The sequence below is a fragment of the Trachypithecus francoisi genome, unplaced genomic scaffold (assembly GCF_009764315.1).
Source record: "Trachypithecus francoisi isolate TF-2019V2 unplaced genomic scaffold, Tfra_2.0 Lachesis_group1, whole genome shotgun sequence".
In the NCBI taxonomy this organism is placed as follows: domain Eukaryota; kingdom Metazoa; phylum Chordata; class Mammalia; order Primates; family Cercopithecidae; genus Trachypithecus; species Trachypithecus francoisi.
This window is the reverse complement of record NW_022681454.1, coordinates 5,157,210-5,181,588: the sequence shown is the minus strand read 5'-3', so window position 1 is coordinate 5,181,588 and position 24,379 is coordinate 5,157,210. Positions and strand designations below refer to the sequence as shown.

The following is a 24,379-nucleotide window of genomic DNA, read 5'->3' as shown; positions in this document are numbered from 1 at the left end:
GGCAATGGTGGTGGTGATGGTGATAATGGTAGTGGTGTTGGTGATAGTGATGGTGATGATGGTGGTGATAGGGTGGTGGTGATGATGGTAACAGTAGTGGTTGGGATAGATGGTGGTGGTGGTGATAGTAATGGCAGGATGGATGGTGGTGATGGTGGTGATGGTGATGGTGGTGGTCATGGTACTGGTGGTGGTGATGGCAGTGATTATGGTGGTGGAGGTGGTGGTGATAATGGTGACAGTGGTGGTAGTTATGGTGATGGTGGTGGTAGTGATGCTGGTGGTGTTGGTGATGGTGGTGATAGTGGTGGTGGTGTGACGGTGGGGGTGGTGATAGTGGTGGTAGTGATAGTGAGGGTAGCAATTAAGTTGCTGGTGACAGTGATCACTAAGCAGCCTCTGAAATGAAATAACTCTGGCCTTTTTGGGTCCCCACAGCCCCCCTGCAGGCCCTCTACCTGGAGGTGGTTCCTGTCATTGGCATCAACCAGGAGGTGAACCTCACAGCTGTGCTGCTTCCCTTGAACCCCAACCTCACCGTCTTCTACTGGTGGATCGGCCATAGCCTGCAGGTGCGCTGGCTTTGCCCCCACTCAGCCCTTCTTCCTGCCGGCTCCCCACAAGGTGCACAGTAAAGCAGAGCACGGCCCCAGGTTTTCAGCAGAAGGAACCAGTGTAGGGCGCACTCCTCACCTTTGGGCCCCTCCTGGGGCAATTGAGAGGGACACACCGCCCGTGGGTGCCTGTTCAGGGCCCATCTGCTCAATGGTGCCAGATGAGTCAGACTAGACCCTGCCTCTTCCTGGGAAAGAGATGGGAACATGGTGGCTGACTTGAGTTGGGGGTGGTAGAAGTCACGGGGACGGGTAGGTGGGCTGCATGAGAGCTCCTGGAAAGGAGAGCATTTGCAGTGAGAGGCTCAGGGAAGGCTTTACAGAAGAAGAGGTCAAGGGGCCTCAGAAGCCTCACTCAGAGGCCTGGGTTGTACCCTGTCTGCAGTGGGGAGCCACATATAGTCCTTGAGCAGGAGAGAGTCCAAATTAGCAGAATGCCTGGACTGGGGGCAAGACCCAGTGAGGGGTATCTTCCACTCATTCAGCAAACAGCCCAGCACCACCAGGCAGGAAGCCCCCTACCAGCAACTGACCGCCCTGACACAGAGGTCCAGCAAGGGGAGGGGCTGTGGGCTCTGGATTATGTTTCTCTAGAATGGGGAGGGTCTGAGAAGGAGCTCAGGGTCTGGGTTCAAGTCTCGGCTCTGCCACTTCCAGCTGAATGCTCCATACATGTCACTTTGCCTGGCAGAGCCTCCGCCTCCACATCCACACCTATGGGGGTGGCGTCTACTGTCTCTGCGGCAACATGGCACTCCCGCCCCCGCCCCCGCTGAGTGTGCACCATCCCCATGGCTGGGTCCTGAGCTGGGCACTGGCTTGGTGCCATGGATGACGGAGCCATGGCTCATCCACACAGCTGTGGCCGTATGTGGGGATGGGAAGATCACATGGTCAGCGAGTGAAGGCCCAGCCCGGCAGCCACATCGGGCCTTCTAAATGCCTGTGGGGGGCGGGCTTGGAGAGCTGCAAGAAGGAAGGGGGGTGCTGGGATCTCATGTTCGTGCTGTGCTGGCTTATAACCGGGTGCCCATAAGGTCGGGGTTTCAAGACCAACCTGGCTAACATGGTGAAACCCTATCTCTACTAAAAATACAAAAATTAACCGGGCATGGTGGTGCATATGTCTGTAGGCCCAGCTACATGGGAGGCTGAGGTGGGAGAATACTTGAACCCAGGAGGCAGAGGTTGCAGTGAGCCAAGATTGTGCCACTGTCCTCCAGCCTGGGCAACAGAACAAGACTCCGTCTCAAAAAAAAAAAAAAAAAAAGAACCAGCTGCCCGTCCTGTACCTCACTGGGTGCTGCCACCACAGGACGTCCATAACAGGCCCATTTGCTGATGGGAACAAGGGGACAGCAATGCTCTCAGTGAGGCAGCAACCATAGGCCAGCGCCCCCTGTGGCCGCTGCCTCACTCAGCCAGACCCCTGAGCCCTGCTGTGTCCCTGCAGCCCCTCCTTTCCCTGGATAATTCTGTGACAACGCGGTTTTCGGACACGGGCGACGTGCGTGTGACGGTGCAGGCCGCCTGTGGGAACTCGGTGTTGCAGGACTCCAGGGTCCTCCGTGTGCTGGGTGAGTCCTTCCCAGGGTCTGGCAGCACGGCCTCTGCGTCTCTGCTGCAGTCCAGGAGGCCAGGCCACATGGGTCTCATAAGCCATGAATTTGCTGGTCACCCTGGGTGGCCCTGAGGTGGGGAGGGAGGGGCTGGATAAACACAGCCCTGCCCTGGCTGTGTGGCCTGGGCAAAGTCTCCCGGTCTCTCTGGCCTCAGTTTCCCCATCTGTAAAATAAATACTGATAAATCCTGTGTCCCAAGACACTCATGGGACACAACACACCAGGGAAAAGGTCACCCAGCAGCAAGACAGCCAGTTTTGGGCACGGGCTCTGCCTGCCTCCAGGGCCTCTGTCCTCTTGGCACCTCCGGCCAAGCCTGAGCATTGTCTCATGATTGCAGCTTAAAGAGGACTCCTGTTTGTAGAAGCACTGAGCCTCCTTTTCTGAATCTGCATCCTTATTTATCTGTGGGAGATATTTACAATACCAATTGGTCCTAAGACTGAAGGAGACCCCAACTTGTCAAGGAGGCAGATCTCATTGCCACCATCATTAAACCCTCATTTTGCTTTAAGAACAGCCTCTACTGTGGACAGCAGCCATCAGTTAAATATTTAGTTGGACAAGTGTACAGAGGATTGGGCTGCCTACACAGGCCCCTCATACCCTGGAGGAGGCTGCCCTTGGCTACTCTTCATTCATTGCTGGGCTGGGAGCTTTGCAAAGGCCATCACCACCCTCATTGTAAGATGTTGGGTTTGCAGTTCTCAGCACTTGTCCCTTGAGTGCCTCAGCCCTGCACAGCCTCCTCCCACTTTACATGTGAGAAAACTGAGGCCTGAGAAGTAGAGATGTTAAAATGTAGCTCTGAGGCCCCTGATGACTTTTAAAATGGGCTCTGAGCCATGGACCATGGGAAATGTGGGAGAAGGAGAAGAAGACAGGGCCCCTGCTCACAAGGGACTCTTAATCTGCTGGGGGGACCAGCCAGTTGAAGTCCATGGATCCCTGATGGGTGAGAGGCTGACCGCATAGGGTGTGTTCATCCTTGTGAGTCAAGGAGGCAAATCTCACAGAGCAGGCTCCGCGCACACCAGGCCTCCCTCCTGGGTCAGCGCGTCTTTGTCATCGTCACAGGTATCTTTGTCGCTGCTGTTATAAGATGGCAGCCAGTGACATGGGTCCTGTCTGGGACAGACCACCACTGCTGGCCTCCAGGGAAGGAGTTGGTTTCCAAATACAAAATCAGGGCTGCTCTCGGCCTGCTTGAGAAGATGATGGGACTGCTGGGCCCTGGGATCTGAATCAAGGGCCTCCTGGGACCATCCAGGGCATGTGGCTGCCCCTGATCCCCACCCTGGAGCCATCTGAGCCAGGCTGTTCAGGACTGACCAGTCTGCCTTCTCTGCCTCTTTCCAGATCAATTTCAGGTCGTGCCTCTGCAGTTTTCCAAGGAGCTGGATGCCTACAACCCCAACACGCCTGAGTGGAGGGAAGACGTGGGCCTGGTGGTCACCCGGCTGCTCTCCAAGGTGTCCACCCAGAGCTTGGAGCCTCCCCAGCCCTGCGGCGCTTCTGGCATCCAGAGAAGCCCAAGGGCGCTGGGGCACCCAGGACAAGGAGAGGCGGGTGGCACTGCCCCTGCACACGATGCTCTGGCCTTTGGGCTAGCTGGGGGTGTTGAAAGCTGTGGGTGGGGGGTAGGCAGCACTGCCCTCGTTCAGGGGGACCTGCAGCTGGAGCGCCACCTTACAGGGGAGGGACCACAGGCACCCTCCACGCACACAGTCCAGGGATCACCTGCCATTTGCGGGAGACCCCGCTGCCGTCCTCCAGTGCTCCAGAGTCTCTTTAAAGCAATTTTCCTTCATTCACTGAACTTCTCTTCTGGGCCAGACACAAAACAGAGAGAAGGACCCAGTGTGCCCACTGCCCTCAGGGAGCTCCCGGGAGGCAGACATCAGGGTGGGCTGTAGCACGCCCACGGCCCTTGGCTCCCCTGTGAGAGAGGACCAGTCCTCTAGAGCCATCTGAGGCTGCCACAGGCTGAGGCCTCTGTAACTGGGCTCCCTCCTGTGAAGAATGCTGGTAAAAGGGTCCTGGGCACTGAAGGATGAATAGGGGTTTGCCAGATGGAAGTGTGTGGAACAGGACTTCCAGGAGGCAGAGGCACCTACATGAGCAGCGCCTATGGGTTGAGAGCGTTCTCTGTGGGTGTGCGGCCCTGGCTGGGCCTGGCGTGTTGGGGAGTGGGAAGGGAGAGGTGGCCAGAGTCAGTGGGGCCAGGTCACAGACCTGGAATGGTGTGGTCAAGAGCCTTGTCATGGAGGACATCAGCCAGGGAGGAAGGTGCTGGCTCGCTCTAGTCATGGTCTGAAGAATGGATTGAGGGCCAGGCCTGGCCAAGGGGAGGCCAGTGTGTGGGCACAGGGCCTGAAGAGCAGGGCTGAGGGCCCTGGGCAGCTGGGTGCAGGAGGTAGCTCAGGGCACCCTGGGACCCTGGAATGATCCCCATGCCATGAAGGGGTCAGGAATGGTCTGCGGGACAGGTGTCCAGGACTCAGGCCAAGAAGGGAGAGAGGGTGTTTGTGGGGGCCCCAGGGTGAGGCAGGGGATGAGGAAGACAAGCGGACCAAAGTGGCTGAACTCTCCCCGCAGGAGACCAGCGTCCCTCAGGAGCTGCTGGTGACCGTGCTGAAGCCGGGGCTGCCCACTTTGGCCGACCTTTACGTGCTCCTGCCCCCTCCCAGGCCCACGAGGAAGAGGAGCCTCTCAAGTGATAAGGTATGTCCTATGGCCATTGGACTCCCAGGTCCTCCCTGCGCAGCCCAGGGCTCGGGCCATTTACAACAAGCAGGGACATCTCAGTGGCTTATGGCATAAAGGTGTCTTTCTCGCTGCATCACAGTCTGACTCAGCGTGGCTAGACCTCGTCCACCTGTGGCTACACCCTCTGGAAGTCGCACAGCCTCTAAGGTCACTGCAGCAGTGGTAGTTGGGGGGAGGGCACAGGCTGGACCACCTCCCAGGGGGACTCGCTCACTTCCTTTCCCATGTCATTGGCTGGAGATGGTCACGTGGCCCCAGCCTGACTGCCAGGGGCACTGGGAAATGAGGGTAAGCACTGTCAGGGAGACACCCCAGGATGTGGGTTTCAGGGCCGAGCAGAAGTCAGCCCCCATGCAGTTAGCAAATGTCTTTATTGCAAAGGACAGCTTCCAAATAGCCCTCATGGAGGGGATAAAAGACATCCCATGTGACAAGTGTGGGAAGGGGACTCAAAGATGAACCCTTCTCAACGAATCCCTTCACACCCACTAGGGTGGCTAAAATTAAAAAGCAGACAATTTCAAGTATTGACAAGGAAGCAGAGAACTTGGAACCTCTCACGTTGCTGGTGGAAAGGGTTCAGCTGCTGGACAAAACAGGCTGGAAGTTCCTCAATAAGTTATACCTAAGTTACCACATGACCCAGCAAGTCCACTTATGGGTATATACCCAAGAGAAGCAAAAACATACATCCACAGTACATGGATTCACAGCAGCATTACTCATCGCAGCCAAAAAGTGCTCATCAGCTGCTGAAGAAACAAATGGTGGCCCAACCTTACAATGGAATATTCGTTGACCACCAAAAGGAATGAAGCCCTTGACTCCTGTGACAGCATGAACGAACCTTGAAAACATGATGCTAAGTGACAGAGGCCAGTTGCAAAAGACCACGTAGTGTGCGATTCCATTCACATTAAATGCCCAGAACAGGCAAATCCTTAGAGACAGAAATAGATGAATGGTTGCCAGGGGCTGGGGGAGAGTGCATGGGGAGTTGCTGCTAAGGCTAGGGGATTCTTTGGGAGAGGACGAAAATGTGCAGGAATTAGGTAGTGGTAATGCTTGCACAACTTAGGGAATATACTAAAATGCATTAAACTGTACACTTTAAAAGAGTAAATGTTACTATCAGTTTCTAAAAATGAACCAGAAGCTCACATAGCCTGCACTGGTCATGGAGACCGACGTTCACTCAGGTGATCTGGAAGGCATGGCCAGCGCAGGGGAAGGACAGTGCACACTCCAGCATGCCACCTGGTGCCACGTCCCATTTTACAGACATGAGAAGTGTGGCTCGGTGAGGGCCACTGTCAGAAAGGACCAGAGGTGATCAAACAGCAGAAGCGCTTCTACACACTAACAGCAAGCTACCTGGAAAAGAAATCAAAAAAACAATCCACTAACAATAGCATCAAAAATTAAAAGTAAAATAAACTACTTAGGAACAAATTGAACCAAGGATGTGAAAAACTTGTGAAAAACTTAGAAACAAATTAAACCAAGGAGGTGAAAAACTTGTGCACTAAAAGCCATAAAACACCAGTGAAAGAATTTGAAGAAGACACAAATTGATGGAAAGATATCCTGTGTTCGTGGATTAGAAGAATTTATATCATTAAGATGTCCGTACTACATAAAGTGATGTACAGATTTAATGCAAGGTCTATCAAAATTTCAATGACATTTTTCACAGAAATAGAAAAAAATCCTAAAATTTGTATGAAACCACGAAAGGCCTGAAATAGCCAAAGCCATTTTGAGCAAAAAGAAAAAAGCTGGAAGCATCACAATCCCTGGCTTCAAAATGCACTACAAAATTACAGTAATCCAAACAGCATGGCACTGGCATAAAAACAGACACATAGACCCATGGAATAGAATAGAGAGCCCAGAAATAAATCCATACATGTACGGTCAATTGATTTTCAATAAAGCTGTCAAGAAGACACAATGGAGAAAAGAGAATATCTTCCATAAATATTGTTGGGAAACTGAATATTCACATGCAGAAGAATGCAATTAGATTCTTACACCCTCTACAACATCCAGCTCAGAGTGGATTCAAGACAAATGTAAGACCTGAATCTGTAAAAACACCAAAAGAAAACATAGTGAAAAACTATGCATCAGTTTGAGCAATGCTGTTTTGCAGATGATCCCAAAAGTACATGCAACAAAGGCAAAAACAGACAAACGGGATGATGTCAAACCAAGAGACCCTTGCACAGCCAGAGAAACTATCAGCGGAGTGAAGAGATGACCCACAGAATCAGAGAAAAGATTCATGAAGCATACCTCTGACAAGGGGTTCACATCCAGAATACGTAAGAAACCCAACTCCATAGCCGGAAAACAAGTGACCCGATTAAAAAACGGGCAAAGGAGCCAAGTAGACATTTCTCAAAGGGAGACACAAATGGCCAACAGGTATGTGAAAAACATGCTCACCATCTCGAATCATCAGGGAAATGCTCATTAAAGCCACAGTGAGACATGGCCTCACACCTGTTAGAATGGCTACTGTCAAAATAGCAGAGCTGACCAGTGCTGTGAAAGGCGGCCGGGTCTCCGAGCTCACCTAGCCCTGGGTAATGACTCAGACCCAGGAAGTAGTGAGGAGGCCAGGAGGAAGTGAGAGGGGCAAGGAGGGAGCCCTCCTCTGCGCCAGGCACCTCACACATTTGTCACGTCACGCAGACCCCGGAGGAGGATGCCCGTGGCCCACAAGGCTGACTGTCTTTTGGCCACTGCCCTCTCCAGCTATAGGTGCCCCGACCCTGCATCCCTCACCCTACAACCCAGCACCACCTCCTGGGGTATCCCTCCCTCAGACAGGGGTTCTGATTCTCCTGCCCTGTCTCATTCTCTTCTTGGTCTTCCACCTCCAGGAAGCCTTCCCCTGACCAGCACTGGGGGATGGAGCCTCCTGGAGCACCCCTGCATTTCCCCAACTTGGCACACTCCGTGGCCTGTATCTCTTTTACATTCCCAACTAAAACAAGAGCTCGTGAAGGACAGAGCCACGTCTAGGTCACCTTTGTGTCCCGTCCATGGTTCTTGATGAAAGTTCCCTTGTGGGTGATTAGTCCCACGGTACAAAGGAGGACACCGAGGCTCAGTGAGGCCAGGTGGCTCGCCCAGCCCCATGGCTCCAGAAGGTCCAAGCAGGACTCACACCTGTCCACCCAGCTCTCCCATCTCCCTCTGGTGGATCCCAGAGCCACCCCCCAACTCTCCCCTACCTCTGGTAGATCCCACCAGACCCCCCTCCCTCTCCCCACCCCTCTGGTGGATCCCAGCAGACCTTGCTCCCCTCCCCGCTGGTGGAGGACACCCCCTCACTCTTCTCCCGGTAGAAGACCCCCTCAACACGTGGAGACCCCTCACTCCCCTCCTGGAGGAGGACCCCATACCCCTCCCCTTTTGGTGGAGGACCCCCTCATGGAGGCCCCCCTCACTGTCCCCTCTGTGCTTGCAGAGGCTCGCCGCCATCCAGCAGGTGCTCAATGCACAGAAGATCAGCTTCCTCCTGCGAGGCGGAGTCCGAGTCCTGGTGGCCCTGAGGGACACAGGCACAGGTGAGCCATGGGGAGCTCCCCTGCAGAACAGGTGGAGGAGGCATCCAGGCCCTGGAGAAGGCATGTCCCTGCAGGGCCCTCAGGCAGATGGCCCGTATACCCCTCCTGGTGGGTGTTCGCCTCTGATGGAACTGAGAACCCACCCAGGTCAGACCCAGGGCCCCACTCTCCTCAGCGGATGTCCCCTGGAGCACTGCTCTTACCTGACACTCACGCTTCGGGTCTCAGATCATCTCTGCCCCTTTCCTGACCCACAGAGCTGTCTCCTCGGTCATCAGTCATCCTTTTCCCCTTTGGGGCAAAAGCCTTTGCAGAAGCTGATGAGCTTTTCTCTGCTCTGTGAAGACACCGTGCCCTTGAAACCTGGCAGGTTCACCCCACACCGGCATCAGCATGGCCGGGGAGCTCTGCCCACAGCCTCCATCCCCAGTGGGAGCCAGGTCGAGGGGCAGGAACTTCTCCAAGGCCACACAGGACACACTCCTGGTCTTTTATGGCCTCTGGCCCCTCTCAGCCACATCAGGAGTGCTGGCCACAGGCATGGAGCAGCCTCCACACCAAGGACGCTGGGGCAGGGACAGGCAAGGGAAAGGCAGGGACAGGCAGGGGACGGGCAGGGACAGGCAGGGGACAGGAAGGGGTTGAGCCGGGAATGGGCTGGGGAAGGGCTGGGGAGGGAATGGGAATGAGCTGAAGACAGGCAGGAAAGGGGCCAGGGACAGGCAGGGGACAAGCTGGGGATGGGCGGGGGACAGGCTGGGGAAGGGCGGGGAACAGATGGGATGGGCTGAGGATGGGACAAGGATGGGTGGTGCCCGTGGCCCTCCACTGACAACTGCTTTCCTTGCAGGTGCTGAGCAGCTGGGCGGCGGCGGTGGCTACTGGGCGGTAGTGGTGCTGTTTGTCATCGGGCTCTTTGCGGCAGGAGCGTTCATCCTCTACAAGTTCAAAAGGCAAGGCCCTTGGCTGCCCTCATCTGCTGGGCTCTGACCATGGGGCTTAGGCTGCCAGGCCCAACTCACTCAGGCAGATCTAGAAAAGGCCCCAGCAGGGCCTCAGAAGGGAGTGGTGAGAGTTTGTGCCTGTGATGGGCTGCAGTGGGAGGTGCTTGCCTGGCTCTGTACCACCTGTGGGGTCTCTGGAAGAGACGGCCACCACTCGCAACCCAGAAAGCATCACACACCCACTCCTCCACTCTGCCCAGGACATCCTGGCCATCGTCCCGTTCAGCTCCACCCACCTCACGCGGAGGACACTGCCCATCTCACAGACAAGGAAACTGGGCTCGGAGAGGTTGAGCAGTGTGCCCAAGGGCACACAGACGGCCACCCTCAGAGCTGGGACCTGACCGAGGCCCGCCCACATCCCAGGCTTCCTCGACCGCCCGACCATCCCTTCCCTCCCCTCGAGAGCACCCGATAGCTGCTGAGCTTCCTGCCAGGTGCTCCTGTGGGGTAGGCCTCTGGGTGTCCCCATGAGGGAGCCGCTTGTGCCGAGGCTGGGGTGAGGTGGCAAGAACAGTGTTTATTGGGAGGGGCTTTCGTACCTCTCTTTCCTTCTGAGCCTGTTCCCTGGCTGTGAAATGGGTGTGATGCCCCCACATGGGGACATGTCATGGCCACCCTACAGGGGCTGGACAACCTGAAGTTCCCTGGACGCTAAACCTGGAATGAGCAGAGTGACACAGCGGCATCCCCAGACTCCTTCACTGCAGGCGGCTCCCAGATTGGGTCTATTGTTTCTCCCCTGCCTGCTGGTTCAGCTCCGGGGGCCTCAGTCTCCCCGTCGGGGTCACCCTTGAGGACCATCAAAGGCTACAGCTCACCCCTTCCTTTTGGCTTATTTGGAGGCTTGAGCCCTTCCCCAACACCAAACCCCAGCCTTTCATGGGCCCTGGACTCCCCCAACCCCTCCTCCTGCCCTGGGTCTCACTGTTTTATGCACTGCGGGTCTTTCGAGTAGTAGTTTCATGTGTACCCCCAACAGGCTGGCCCAGGCACTGGGACACAGCACTGACTGTCTGGGAGCAGCGCATCCAGGAGCTCCTTACCCACCTTATTACTCAGTTCCACCCAAAGGGTTGGCCTGCAGCACTCAGAGCTGAACTGGAGAATCTGGGAGGACTTCCCTGAGGAAGTGACTTCTGGTGGGGATCCTGAAGGATGAATAGGAATTTGTGGGGCAAAGAAGTAGAATAAGGTCTGTCCTGTGGTCTTTCCCAAATTCCAAACTCAGAGAGGCACTGGCTTCCCAACAGGTGTATCCAGGGGTTCCATAGGCACTGCAAAATCAAATCAAACTCAGCATCCTCTTCCCCTAAAGCTGGTGCTGAGCAAACGACACTGTCCTCTACCAGGTGCCCAGGCCAGGATCCCACCGCCTTCCCTAACTTGAATCCCATGGCCACTGCAAGTGGGGTTTGTCACAGCAAGGAGGTGGCAGGGGCGGCCTTTGAGCCCAGGCTTTCAGGTGCTGAAGCCAGGCCCCTCACTGCCCTGGAAACAAAAGCAGCCGAAAGTTGGTGCTGACAAGCCCCAGGGCTGTGACTCCAAGTTCTGGGAGCTTGAATGTATTGGGCATAGGCGGAAGTGGCCAATATACTTCGAGGCTCCATCTTACAACAGAGCAACGCCCCATTTAGCCCCAGCGGTCTGAGGCTTTAGGCTCTGGTGCAGCCTGCACCCCCGGGAGCTCCTGGCTTACTCATGGGCTGGGCTGGGCAGCACTGACAACCCGGTCAAAGCCGTCAGCCACCTGTCCCTGAGGCCCAGCAGGGGCTTGGCCCTCGTCTCTCAAGGCTCTAGACTGAGGGAGCAGGGCTGCTTTGAGCATTTTAATCCAGTGGTGAAGTGTTGCAGCCTGTAGGTGATACTGGCCACCTTCTGTTACCCTCAGAGCTAGTCACAGGTCCTGCCCCACCCCATCCTGCCATCAAAGTGTTCCCAGAGGGCTGGCAGTGTTCATCAACTGCATCTGAGAAAGTTCCCCTCTGCCACGGAGTCTCCGTCCCCTCATCTGTGAAATGGGACCCTGGCCCTGGGTTTTGATGGGACTAAGTGGGTTGTTGTGCACGAAGGAGCCTGGCCCACGGCGGGTCCTGAGCCTGGTCCCAGTGGAGGCAGTGGGGCTGTGCCCGCCCTCTCCTTTCCTCACTGGGAAATCGAGGACAGCACTTCCCCCAGGACACCTGGACGGGACTCAGCAAGTGCCTCTCAGAGCTGGGCCGGCTCGTGCCTCCTGTGGGAATGTGTGCCCAGCCCAGTGGCAGGGTGGCCAGGCGTGGGGGTTGGGGGGAAAGAGGATATAAGGCCCTTTTCCTGCAACACGCCCGTGCTTCGCTTCTCAGGGGAGACGACAGATACACAGTGATCACCCAATGTGTCAGGGCAGAGGGAATCCCAGGGCCCAGGGAGCACACAGGAGGGAGGGCTTCCTGGAGGAAGTGGCTTTGAGCAGAGATGGGCAGGAGGCAAGACTTGGGGCTGGGATAGGCACCTCTGGAGTGCTGTGGGCACCGTGCACCACACTCGATGTGGCCAGGCGGCCCGCAGAAGGCTCCAGGGACAGGCGGCCTGGGAAGCCGCCCCAATCTGAGCCGCCCTCGCCTCTGTCCAGCAGGAAACGGCCGGGCAGGACCGTGTACGCCCAAATGCACAACGAGAAGGAGCAGGAGATGACCAGCCCCGTGAGTCACAGTGAGGACGTCCAGGGCGCTGCCCAGGGTGAGGAGTTTATAGATGATGATCTCGACTCGCAGACTCTAGGTAACGTCCGCCCCAAACCCACCCCACCCTCCCACAGGCCACCCGCTGGGCCCCTGCGGCCAGCAAAACACACAGGACCCTGGTCCTGCAGAACTTGCTGGGTCAGTCGGGCCCACTGTGTCCCCTCCATCTGATGAGGGGATGACGCAACCTCTCAGGGCTGCCCCCAGAAATGAAATCCAAGACCTGTGGACGCTGAGGGCCCCATCCCTGGCAATGACCAAACAGCCCCCGACAGCCCAATCCAGGCAGGGAAAGGACGGGAAACAGGGCTGGCTTGGAAAGGAAGCCTGACTTGGCCTTTCTCCCACATCCGCTCCCTCGGCACTCCCAGTCCTCCCCTTCACTGCGGTGGTGATTTAGGGAACATCCCACACCTGGACCTGCGGCACCACACTTTACAGTTTACAAAGCATTTCCACTGATGTGATCATGCCCAGGGCGAGAAGACCAGTCAAGTCATCTACGGCTGCATAACAAACCACCCACCTCAGCGGTAGCATCGTTTATGGCCATTTTCTCTTCTGCTGTCTGGAGGCTCAGCCAGGCTGCTCGCTATCAGGGTCTCTCATGAGGCTGCAGTCAATAGCTGGTGCAGCGATCATCTCAAAGTCTGCCTCACTCAGATGGCCGGCAATTCATGCAGGCAGTCAGCTAACCCCTCACCTGGGCCATCGAGCGGGACTCCTGCACATGGTCTCACCGTGTGGCTTGGGCTTCCTCCCAGCATGGCGGCTGACTTCCAAGAGCATGTGGAATGAGGTGGCCAGGCAGGAGCCACACTCGCTTCAGGGCCTGGCCTTGAAGTCATACCTTGTCACTTGTGTCTTGCCCTGTTCACGTTTGAGGGGAGGGGGCACGGACTCCACCCCTCAGCTGCAGTCAGAGCATGATGCCATCCAGCACAACAGGCACTACAGCTCTTCCTCTGGATGGGGGGTAAACTGAGGCCCAGGAGGCTCTGAGACTTGCCAGAGGGCTGGGAGCCTATGCCAGAGCCGTGGCACCAGCCCTGTGTGCCGTGTCGGGCAAGTGCAGCCGGGCAGTGTGAGCACTTTCCATGCCTGTCTCAGCTGAGCAGCCAAGGAGGCAGGCTCTTCCCTAGGGCTGAGGATATGGAAGTGCAGGGACAGGGACTGTCCTTGCCCAAGGTCACAGCTAGTGGGGAACAGAGCTGGAACTCACGTCTTGGCAGACCCCAGGGACCCGGCTTCTCCCCTATGGTTCCTATTCTCTTTTAATAATCCCCGTCTGGGCCTGATTTTATGATGATGTCGGCACACACCTCTCACCGTTGCTGGGGGGTTCTGCGGCAGCTTCCGGAGCAGAGGATGACACACAGGAAGCCATAGAGGTCTCGGCACCCCCAGCTGCTGCCATTGCTGTTCTGATGATCCGGCTTGGAGCATCACTCACACCCTGCATCCAGGACGTCCTCAGAACGTGAGCGGCGGAAACCGCTGTCCCTACTGTGCAAATTATTGAAAGTGAGGCTCAAAAAGAAGTCGCTCGCCCCGGCCTCGGCCAACCACTGGCTGACCTTGGAGCTAGATCCCGGCCAGTCAGACTCCAAAGCCTGTGACCTTCACACTCTCTTGAGAGGGGTTAGGGACTGGCCACGGTTCCTCTCTGCCTCCCCTGTGCTGTCTCCAGCCCCTCCCCAGGACTGTCTGCTCCAACCTCGGTGGGGGTCTCTTGTCTCCAGCATCGCCAGCCTAGGTGGGTTCCTCTTGGTGCGATGCATCCGTAGCCTTTTAAACATCACAGGAACCATGTACTTCACTCTGTGTCAGGCCCCAGCTCAGCACCTCCCAGACACCATCTGACTTCCTTGAGGCAGACGTCGACATTGTATCCACTGCACAGATGAGAAAGCTAAGGCTCAGAGCTGTTAATCAACCTCCCCAGGTCACTTAGTGACAGGAGGTGGAGCCGGGCTCAAGCCTGACTCAGTGGCTGTACAGCTGTGTGCCCCCCGAAGGCCCCAGGCCATGGGTGAGCGGCCTACAACTCTAAAGACCCCTCCACTGGTCTTGCTCCTGCCAGGGCAGGAGGTGGTCTTGGAGCTGCCCCTCCTGCAGGCGGCGTCACCCCCACGCTCACCCCCATGATGGAGGCAGCTGTGAGGTCCTGAGAGAACCCGAGCCTTCTCAAGTGGACAGAGGGTCTCAGGAAGACAGGGCTCGGCTTCCCAGGCCCAGATGGCTGTTTGCTTCCAAGCCCCTAGAGAGTAATCCTAGTGGGGTAGTAAGATTAGTGCAGCCAAGCCCTTGGTCCACGCCGCCTTTGCCAGTGCAGCAGCCACACTTCCCCGTCTAACCCACGACAGTCCTTTGAGGGGTGCAGTTGACCCTCATTAGAGATGACGAAGTCAAGGCCCAGCCAGGTGAAGGACAGGCGAGGACTCAGACGAGGACTCAGGCGTGGCTGGGCTGTGCCGCGGGTGCTCCCAGCTGTGTCTCCCGGTGCCCTTGAGGCGGGGCAGCTCTGGGTCCTGGGTCCTCGACCTGTCCTCTTGTCTCCTAACCAGCCCCCACCCGGGATGCCCAGACCACCCCTTGGCACTGACATCCCTATGCCCCCCTCTCTCCCACTCTCGCCTCCCGGGGCCTCGCCACTCTACACCCTGCAGCGCCCACTGCCAGGAGGGGGCGGAGCCTCAGCCCTTCTCGCACCCCCTTGCTGCCGATGCCGGGGGCGACCGGCATGCAGGTCAGTGGCTGTGGAGGGCTGGGGCTGGCCTGGGCCTCACCTCTCAGGCCCTCTGGGGCCCACTGCTTGTGGTGGCACCAGGAGAGTCCATTCCTCAGGCATCCACCTAGGAACCGTGGAGACCCACCTGCACCTTCACAGGCTGAAGGAACCCAGGGAGGCCCCACTGCACGTTGGCTCGAGGCGCTGGCTGAGGCCACCACCGTGGCCCCCGTGGCCCCGTCTCCAGCCCCGGCCGAAGGCTTGTGCTCAATGGACCTGCGTCTCTTCTGTTTCCTAGGCAACCACTCGGGCGTGGTCCTGAGCATCAACTCCCGAGAGATGCACAGCTACCTGGTGAGCTGATGCCGCCCCAGCATCCGTCGTTTCACCCACGGAGGGCACGGAACCACCAGTGAAGCCGGCGGCTGGACTGGCGCCCCTCAGAGACCTGCGGAAAGCCCCCTCCCCGAGTCGTCCCCACACCAGGCGACAGGCACCACCCCCTCTGATAAGTCGAAGCCCGCCCAGGCCCACGGGGGCCCACGGGACCCCCCGGACATGGCCCTGCCCCATGGGACACCAGGCCTGACTCGGGCAGGTTCTGCCCCCAGACCCCACACACGGCCGCCCCACGTGCTGTCACTCAGGCCGAGGCCTGACTTCTCTGGGCTGAGGCTGTTCATCCTGGACCCCGCCCAGTGCCTCGGGCTGCGAGAGTGTGGACCCGTTCAGACACTGTGTTACGGGCTCCTTCCCCGCAGAGGCCGGGGCCTCCCTGACTTTTCTTCTTCACTCCCACCTGTGCGGCCGCCCAGTCCCTCTGTGGGAGTCCGGGAGCCAGGCCCTCCTAACACCACACCACCCTCCAGGGCCCCCTGCCCTCCGGCTGGGAACTGCAGCTGTGTAAATGCCTCTCTAGGTAGCTGTTGGCGGCGGTGGGGGTGTCTCACTCTCCGTCTTTATAGCCAGCGGTAGCCATGGGGGTTGCTCTGTCAGAGCCCCGTACTTGGGAGCCCCTTTCCCTGAGTGCCCAGGGCGCCTCCTCTGCCCAGAGGGGCAGCGGCTCTCTCCCTGGTTCTCCCCAGGGCAGATGGGGTGGGGTGGGCTCAGGGCCCAGTGCCCCTGGTTCCTCACTCCTGCCACCAAGCAGCATCATCCTGCAGGCTTCTCCCACCTGATGGCTCTTCTCCCACCATTCTGGGCTCTGGAAGGAGCCAGAAGCCCCCAGAAAGGTGGGTGGTGGAGACGGCTCTGGATGCATGAGTTTGCTGCAGTTCCTTGTAGGCGAAGGGACCCTGGTGGAAACCCAGCTGGGAGAGGCTGAGGATGGCAGGGTTGGAAGGGCCATCAGGGTGCCCCTCATTTTCAAGAAGGGGAAACTGAGGCCCAGGGAGGAAAGTGACTGAAGGTCACAGCAGAGGCGGCCCCTAACCCAGCCCTCTGCTCCCCTGTGTGGTGCGGTCTCCATACCCCCCCGAGTTTCCTAGAATCAGGGATGTTAGTGTAAGTCTACACATAGGAATATGGGGGGTGGGGGGGTCACCTTTTGCCTTGAAATGGGAAGTCAGTAGCCCCTTCCTCCTCCCCATCCTCCCCCTCCTCTCTGGCAGGGCTCTCAGATGACCGTGGCCTCCCCTTCAGAAGGGGAGAACGCCAGAGCCCAGGCTGGTACGCACTGGCTGGGGGTGAATCCGAATGAAGGTGCAGACATTCTCCCATGCACCATGTCTGAGCTTGGGGGTATCACCCCATTTTCCCTAGAAAAGAAACATGGTCCATTAGAGGGGAAAGCCCAGGGGTCAATCTTCACGCCCCAAACAGTGCCCGGTGGGGAGGAGGCGTCTGCTCCTTGTTGAGTAAACCACCTATGGAGACTGGAGCCTCATGTCCCTGGGTTGGGGGACGTCCAAGGCCACAGGACAAGGGGAGCACCCCGGGCTACACAGGCGTGGAGGTGTCCCCCACCCTGCTACCTGCCCCCTAGACCCAAAGCTCTCTCCCCATCCTGCCTGCCCACCTGGGGCTCTTGCGCCCCCTCCACCCCCACCCCCGCCAGAGGCGGCCCTCCAAGTTGTCCTCAAGGTCCTCCTGGAGATGGGATCTGGGACACGGGTCATGACTCTCTGGGACCTTGCCACAGCCCCCACTCCCCTGCTTGCAGTCTGCAAGTACGCCTTTGCAGGGACTTTCATCCTGCTGGCCACCCCAGTCACACTTGTCCCTGGCCAGCAGGCTGCCTGCGAGCGTCAGGCACACAGGGACAGCCATGGCGAGCACAGCGCAGGCCCGGGGCCCACGGGCAACATGGAACCCTGGGAACCGCCCTCCCCCTTCGTTCACAGTGCCTGCGGTAGCCACTCGAGGTCTCTGGCCTTCCTTGACCACTCCGTTTAATTCTCTCAGCTGTTTGGGTAGGGTTTTCCCTTTAGTTATTTGTCGTTTTCCTGTATTTTATGTTAATATTTCTATTAAGAACATTTTGGGCATGTGGACCCAAGCACCTGGGAAGGAGGTGGCATCTGAAACAGCCTGATATGCTCCCGTCTGTGTACCCATGGAGATCGAGGCGTGGGCCCGTGGCTGTCCCTGGTTGTAAATTCAAGGGTCTGCATATTTGACGTTCAGGTAGACACGGGCACCTGGGAGCAAGGCCATCAGCTGCCATGCAAATAACAAAGAGACAATGCATTCCTTCTTATTTTCCCTTTTTAAAAATCGATGAATCATTTGTGATGCTTTTAACAAAGATTAAATGAATTTGATCAGCTTTTGCCTTATTGTGAAGATACTTTCCTCACTTCCTGAAATGCACATGGGCGCACACACAGGCCCCTAGGATCATAGTCCCAGAGGTGAGGTGGCTGAGGACCTTGTGCAAGGGACAAGGACCAGGCCCTACATGTTGGGACGTTGGGGGAGGCTGCACATGGCAGTGGCCTTCAAAGTAATGATCTCCCCGGTCGGCTCTCAAGCACTTTCACACATGTGGGCTCACTCTGTCACTCAAGGCCAGCAGAAGCGGAACCAGAAGTGTCGGCCAATTTTCCAGAAGAGAAGCAGAGACCCCCAGAGGCTGAGGGCCTGGAGGTGGTGCAGCACAGTCCCACAGCTGATGGGACTCCTTTATTTCTGAAATGTCATTTGCTTTAGTCTTTGAGTTGACAGAAGGAGGCATGGACTTGTCTATCCCAATGGATGCTCCAGCCTCAAAAACTGTGTGTTCACTATAGCTAGTGACTGAGTGTCCACACCTTCTCTGAAACTTCAACTGTAATAGCTGGAAAAGAACACTCTTTCTTCTCACTCTTGTCTTACATGATTAGAGAGAGAGAGAGAGAGATGGATGAACATACTTTACAGATGTGTTCACATTCACTAAGTGGTCCCCAAGCCATTTCTGGGAAGAATGAGTTTGCAATTGCCTAGTGGCTGCTCAGAGGGAGAGAGCTGGCAAGGGGCTGACAGCAGACGCCCTGGCATCCCAGTGAGCTTCTGCTGAGAAGCCCTTTCCCCAGGAACCGTTGTCCCAAATATGGTCAACTTGCACGTGAAAGTATTTTAAGAGCAGTAATAAAACAAGGCATTCTTTTCACAGCATGGAGTGATGGCGATTCTTGCACACAAGTCAGCGCAGGGTGGGGAGCAGGGAATTGTCCCCAGGTGTGACTGCTGAACCACGTCCAGTTTGCGGAGATGAAATAGACCCACTAAGGTGTGGTAGAGCGGCACCCCTCAAACACACACACACACACACACACATACACACACATCTACCTCCTTCTCTGGGCCATGACATGTTCTTGTGGAGTAAAAACTGTGATTTTCAGCATCAACTTCCTGCCAGATCTGATGCCTCTTTGAACTTGTGCCAGGCCTTGGGCTCGGCTCAGGGCCTGGGGCAGCGAATGGATGCGACCAGGCCCCTGGGCCTTGAAGGAGACTCAGGCTGGGTGAGGTGGACGATGACTGCACAGCTCAACCAGGGAGGACCTGGCCCAGCTAAAAATCCCCAGTCCAAAGCCACGATTGAGCTGGGCACAGGATGAGTGGAAGAGCTCGTGAGAAGATGGAAAGGAGCTGGATGCCCAGGGTTGGTGCAGTGCGGAAGCCAGCAAGGGGTGTGTGTGTGTGCTTGTGTGTGACCAGGGACAAAGAGAAAGAGTGTGAACATAGCAGTGTGTTTTGGAGCCCTTTACATGTGACCATTTGATTCCCTTGTGCTGACTGCCAGGACTCAGGGAGGAAGTGAGAATCCCTCAGCCACCCTGTTTGACAATTTCCATTCCCACTTTAGTGCGCCAGACTCTGTGAGTGTCTTCTCCCTGGGAAAAGCTAGTGAGTGTGGTGAAGGCTTCATGCTCCCACAGCATCCATCTGGAACCTTTGCTGGAATAATCTCCCTAGCTGGTGGCAGGAGGCCACGTCTAGACGACGGGAAGGACCATGATGGAGCTAACGAAGATGTCACCTGTTTGGATGACGGAGCTAATGGAGGCGTCACCTGTTCAGATGACGGAGCTAACAGAGGTATCACCTTTTCAGATGATGGAGCTAAGGGAGGCATCACCTGTTCAGATGACAGAGCTATCGAAGGTGTCACCTGTTCAAGTGATGGAGCTAACAAAGATGTCACCTGTTTGGATGACGGAGCTAATGGAGGCGTCACCTGTTCGGATGACAGAGCTAACAGAGGTGTCACCGTTTCAGATGATGGAGCTAAGGGAGGCATCACCTGTTCAGATGACAGAGCTAACGAAGGCATCACCTGTTCAAGTGATGGAGCTAACGGAGGCATCACCTGTTCGGATGACAGCAGCAAAGCATGCCTATTGGCTCTGCATTTGTAACATGCCACACAATGCTGTTTGGCCTCTTCTCCAATCTGAGCTTCATGTAGACAGGGCAAGTACAAGCAGCCAGGTCACAGATGAGGAGACCAAGACATCCCAGGTGGCTGGGAAGGGGGCAACAACTTTTAACTGAAATATGGGGCATTGCTTGAAAGCTCCAGCTAAACCCCAGATTTGAGGTAGCCTTGAATTTAGTGTCCAGAGTCATTTGGGAAACAACACATCTCAAAGGAACAGAGAGAAACATGCGATGTCATGGACATGTTGTATCATGTAACATGTATCACGACATGTTGTATCACCTCAAAGATCTGACACGCTCAGTCCTTTGGTTCAATGGGGGAAACAGAAATGCCTGATGATGGAAGATTCCGACAGTCAATCACAGTGGCTTCTCCTGAGGCCTCCTTGCAGTGGGGGAGTTGGCCACCAGGGCTGTGGGGCGGCTCTCGGAGAAGGGGCTGGGGAAGGAGCATTCTGTGTGCCCAGCAGGCCCAGAGAAGGGCAGCCACCTCATTTCTCAGTCACGTGGTCCCAGAGGCCCCTTTCTGTGGCACACCCGTGACCTCTCCAGAGGACTCCAGCACACAGGGATGTGCCCCCAGAAGGCACTGTGAGGATGCTGCTTCTGAGGCTGCTGTCAAGACCGGCACCCATTTCCACGGGCATTGGTGCAAAATCAGGATTGGTGGCCAAGAGGAAGTGGCCGCTAGCATCCAGAGGCACTGGGCACTCCCAGCGGTGCCCAGGCTTTTCCCCCGTCCAACACACACAGTGTCACCAAGCACCAACATAAGACAAGGCCGCTCCAGGATGAAGATGAGTCAAGACAAAAGTGAGACCACCGTGCAATCAGACCACACAGGAATATTGTCCAACCCCTCAGAAATGTGTAGACACCTCTCCCTGCTGAGATGGGCGAGGGCTGCTGTGCCACTGGCCGGGCTCCTGCCTCTCCTGAGTCACCCCTCCCTCTAGCTAGAGAAGATTGATTGAGACACCAGATCCTAGCATGACCCCGCCTCCTCACAGCCCCCAGTCCAGGGCCAAGCCCGGCTTCCTTGAGTCCCCTGCCAAATCGCCTCCCACTGCCCACACCTGACAATCATCAGGCCCTTCTAACCCCACTGAGATGCCCAGGTTCTCCTCACTGCACTGAGTGATAACCCAGCCTGCTCTGCTACAGGTAAGCTCTGGGGGTCCCAGGCTGGGAGGCACGGACAGAGTCCTCTTTTAGTGGGGTGGGGTGGCACTGGGGAGGAACCAGTGTCTGACGTGGGCAGCACAGACCCAGGCAGCAGGAGCAGCCAGATGGAAACCCACGCTAGCCCAAGCTCAGCTCTAACGAAAGCCGGGGAGACGCAGCCACCTCTGCACACGTGGGTTTGGGGAGGGCGGGGTTCCTGATTTCCCCACCCATCCTAGCCACACCCAGAGTCCTTAGGCAGGAAAACGTGGCATGAGCCTGGGGCTGCCGGAATGATTGCCAAGCACTGACATTTCCAATGGGGCTTGGTGGCAATGGCACTTCACAGCTGTCCCCAGCTTCTGCTGGGCCTGGCATGTTCCCATCCACCGGGATGTCTCCTGCAGCCTGCACAGCCTGGGGGCTTTTTGCTGTTGAGTGAGTTCAGACTTGCCAGTTCCAGGCTTTCAGTGGCACCAGCCCAGGCATTTAATAATGTGTGCCCAGGACCCAAGGCCAGTTCTCCCCTGGGGCCACACTGCCTGGTCCAGGGCCTGAGAAACCAGGCAGTCAGAGGCCCCGTGAACTGACACAGGCAAGAACAGGGAAGGAGCAGGCCTGGGTGAGAAATTAAAACTTCTCCTTCGGAGTCGTTAAGCTGGGGGCACCTGTCTGTCGGATGCCTACGTTCTCCAGAGCCATTGGCTGCGTGAGTGTGGCCCTCAGTGGGGAGAGGTCTGAGCTGAGAAGGAGCAGCTACCCTGCAGAGTGGGCGTCCAGGGGAGAATGTGGCATCCAGAGGGCGGTGAAGCCACACTGCCGAGTGAGGGGTGCTCACAGGCTGCAGAGAAGCTGAGTGGATGATCCGGCCAGACGAGGCCTTCAGGGGCAGGAGGACAGAGACGGCTCAGGGCGGGTGGAGGGAATCGCAGAAGGCGGGGGAGAAGACAGCCAGCATGCATAACACTATCTAGAAGTTTCTCATAACTCAGGAGCAGAGAATTGGGGCAGCGGTTGGGAGTGTGTGGCTGGGGATGGTTTTGGGAAGAGAGTGGTGTGTGGAGGAGACTGATCCAGCAGACATGGAGAGACAGGTGGTGCAGGAGGGGGCGGGCCTATCCCAGAGCAGGTCCTGGAGGGCATAGAGCCCGCAAACAAGCAGAGGGGCTGGCCAAGGCAGAAGCAGGAGCTGCATCCCTCAGAACAGGCCCAGGAAGGCGGAAGCAGAGGCTGCATCCCTGGGAACCGGCCCAGGAAGGTGGAGGCAGGGGCTGCACCCCTTGGAACAGGCCCAGGAAGGTGGAAGCAGAGGCTGCATCCCTCAGAACAGGGGCCCAGGAAGCACTGAGTCAGTGGTTTCTCTTCAGACGGCTCTTGTGTTCTCAGGAAAGTGAGAAGCACCAGCGTTGCTGAAAGTGAGGCTGGCGGGGGCCGAGAAAGCAGGAGGAGGTGTGAAATTGTCATTAGGAAAAGTGAGAAAGTGGATAGACCAAGGCAGGTAATAAAATTGCCGCAGGGTGAAGCCCCCACTGGAGATCTGGGTCGCAGGGTTTAATGCAAAGCCTTCAGTGTGGCTCTGTGTCTCCCAGCCACAGTCCACCACTCGGGGACAGGGGCAGGTGCGTGTCCTCAGCTCCCAAAACCGCGGCAGCAGCTCCAGACTCAACACCTTCTTCTCATAAAGAGACACTGATCAGGTCACACGGCCGTCCCAAAAAGAATCCCTGTGGCTCGCTGTCCTACTCTAAAATCACATGCTCCCCCAACCCTCTAAGCCACAGGTAGGGCCTCACCCTGGCAGCTGAGAAACAGGAAGACTGTTTCCACACATAGACGAGGAAGGCAAGACAGCCAGGGCACCAAGTGACAGCTACCACGTGGCTCTGCACTTGGGACAAGGAACAACTACAAAATGCAGCCAGAAATAAATGCTCCAGTGACATGGGTTTAAAACCAGACAGTGGGATCAGGGATGACCCTGTCTCAAACCCAGGGATCTCAGGTGGCATGGGCTTAAAATCAGACGGTGGGATTGGGGATGATCCCATCTGAATCCCGGAGGTCTCGGGTGGCATGGGTTTAAAATCAGACAGTGGGATCGGAGACGACGCCGTCTCAATCCCAGAGGTAGATGCAGGGCGATGGCCTGCTGGATTGAGAGGTTTGTCTGGGGACCTTGCATGCCAGGCTGCTTTCAAGATGAGAGCAGGAAAGAAGGGCTTGATCAGCTCTACGAATGCAGCAGGCAGGAGACAGGACACAGCTTGTGAACTGGAAAACACCTGGTCTGAAGGGAGCCCTCCTCATTCGGGGATAAGTAACTCGAACGAAAAACAGCCACAGTACCGAGGGGCCAGGAAAATAACCCCACAGTCTAAGGCAGCTGGAAGTCTGCCCCATGGATTCGGAGAAAAGACACGCTGTGTGGAAAAGAGTGTATGAAAGGCAGCTGGAGAGAATTTTGGAAATTATATGCATTTTGCCTTGATGTAAAATGTAAGAAAATATGCCCGCTTTGAAACAAGATAGTACAAATCTGCAGGCTGAGTAGAAAGGAAAGTCATTGAAGTAAGAGGAGCAAGGAAAGCACTAATGTAGGAGCAGAATTAAAACGTGCATGAAAGAGACGGCACAGAGGACAAGGCAACACTGTGTCACCATCAAGTAAGACTGATGAACTGTCTCTAAGACGAGCAGAGGAGTGAGGAATAGAGAAAGCAAAAGATATGTAAAAGACTGCATGAGCTCAGCAGTAAAAACCAGGCATTCCTTGGGAATAAGTCAACATAAACTGAGCTGAAAAATATCTGCTTGCAGATCAAAGAGGCTTACACAGTAATAGGCAAAAGTCCATCCTATAAACATTCCAGAATTTGAAAGATAAAGATTTTAAAATCTACAGGCTTCTAAGCAGAATAAACAGAGCACTTACGAGGAAATAGCAGGTGGGGCTGAGGGTCCTCCACGGTTCTGAATTGCCAGAAGACAACTGTAGAGGGATATGGAGAGGAAAAGTCTGTGGCTCAGTTTCAGTCTCTGTTACTCATTTGTAAAGGAAACAGAAGGATTTGTATGCATTTAAAAATGTATGATTCATGCGCCTCCCAAGAAAGGAAAAAAATACCTCAAAGATACCCTCTTATCCATCAAGGGGTGATTCAGATGCAAGCACTTCAGTAATAGGGCATTTGGAGGGTATGAAAGGATTGTAGTAGCATAAACACTGCTAAACAGTGTTCACCTAAATAAAAGTGAGTAAAATATAGTAAAAGTTAAAAATCCCTGTGCATGGCTCTGAA

General features: G+C 56.2%; 1 protein-coding gene across 5 annotated transcripts in view; it reads left to right on the top strand.

Moving 5' to 3' along the window:
- The window catches only part of SORCS2 (sortilin related VPS10 domain containing receptor 2), a 552,142-nt gene extending 534,331 nt beyond the window's left edge, over positions 1 to 17,811 (top strand). Inside the window, exons 20-28 of one of the 5 annotated variants that reach the window (XM_033213660.1) lie at positions 439 to 572; positions 2,068 to 2,191; positions 3,596 to 3,708; positions 4,835 to 4,960; positions 8,487 to 8,586; positions 9,437 to 9,539; positions 12,202 to 12,308; positions 14,983 to 15,062; positions 15,343 to 15,504. In XM_033213660.1, the coding sequence (XP_033069551.1) occupies positions 439 to 572; positions 2,068 to 2,191; positions 3,596 to 3,708; positions 4,835 to 4,960; positions 8,487 to 8,586; positions 9,437 to 9,539; positions 12,202 to 12,308; positions 14,983 to 15,062; positions 15,343 to 15,366 (911 nt within the window). In that variant the 3' untranslated portion in view covers positions 15,367 to 15,504. Of the gene's footprint in view, positions 1 to 438; positions 573 to 2,067; positions 2,192 to 3,595; positions 3,709 to 4,834; positions 4,961 to 8,486; positions 8,587 to 9,436; positions 9,540 to 12,201; positions 12,351 to 14,982; positions 15,063 to 15,342 lie in introns of all 5 variants that reach the window. The other 4 variants (XM_033213659.1, XM_033213661.1, XM_033213658.1 and 1 more) reach the window with 4 other exon arrangements.
- The last annotated feature ends 6,568 nt before the right edge of the window (positions 17,812 to 24,379 follow it).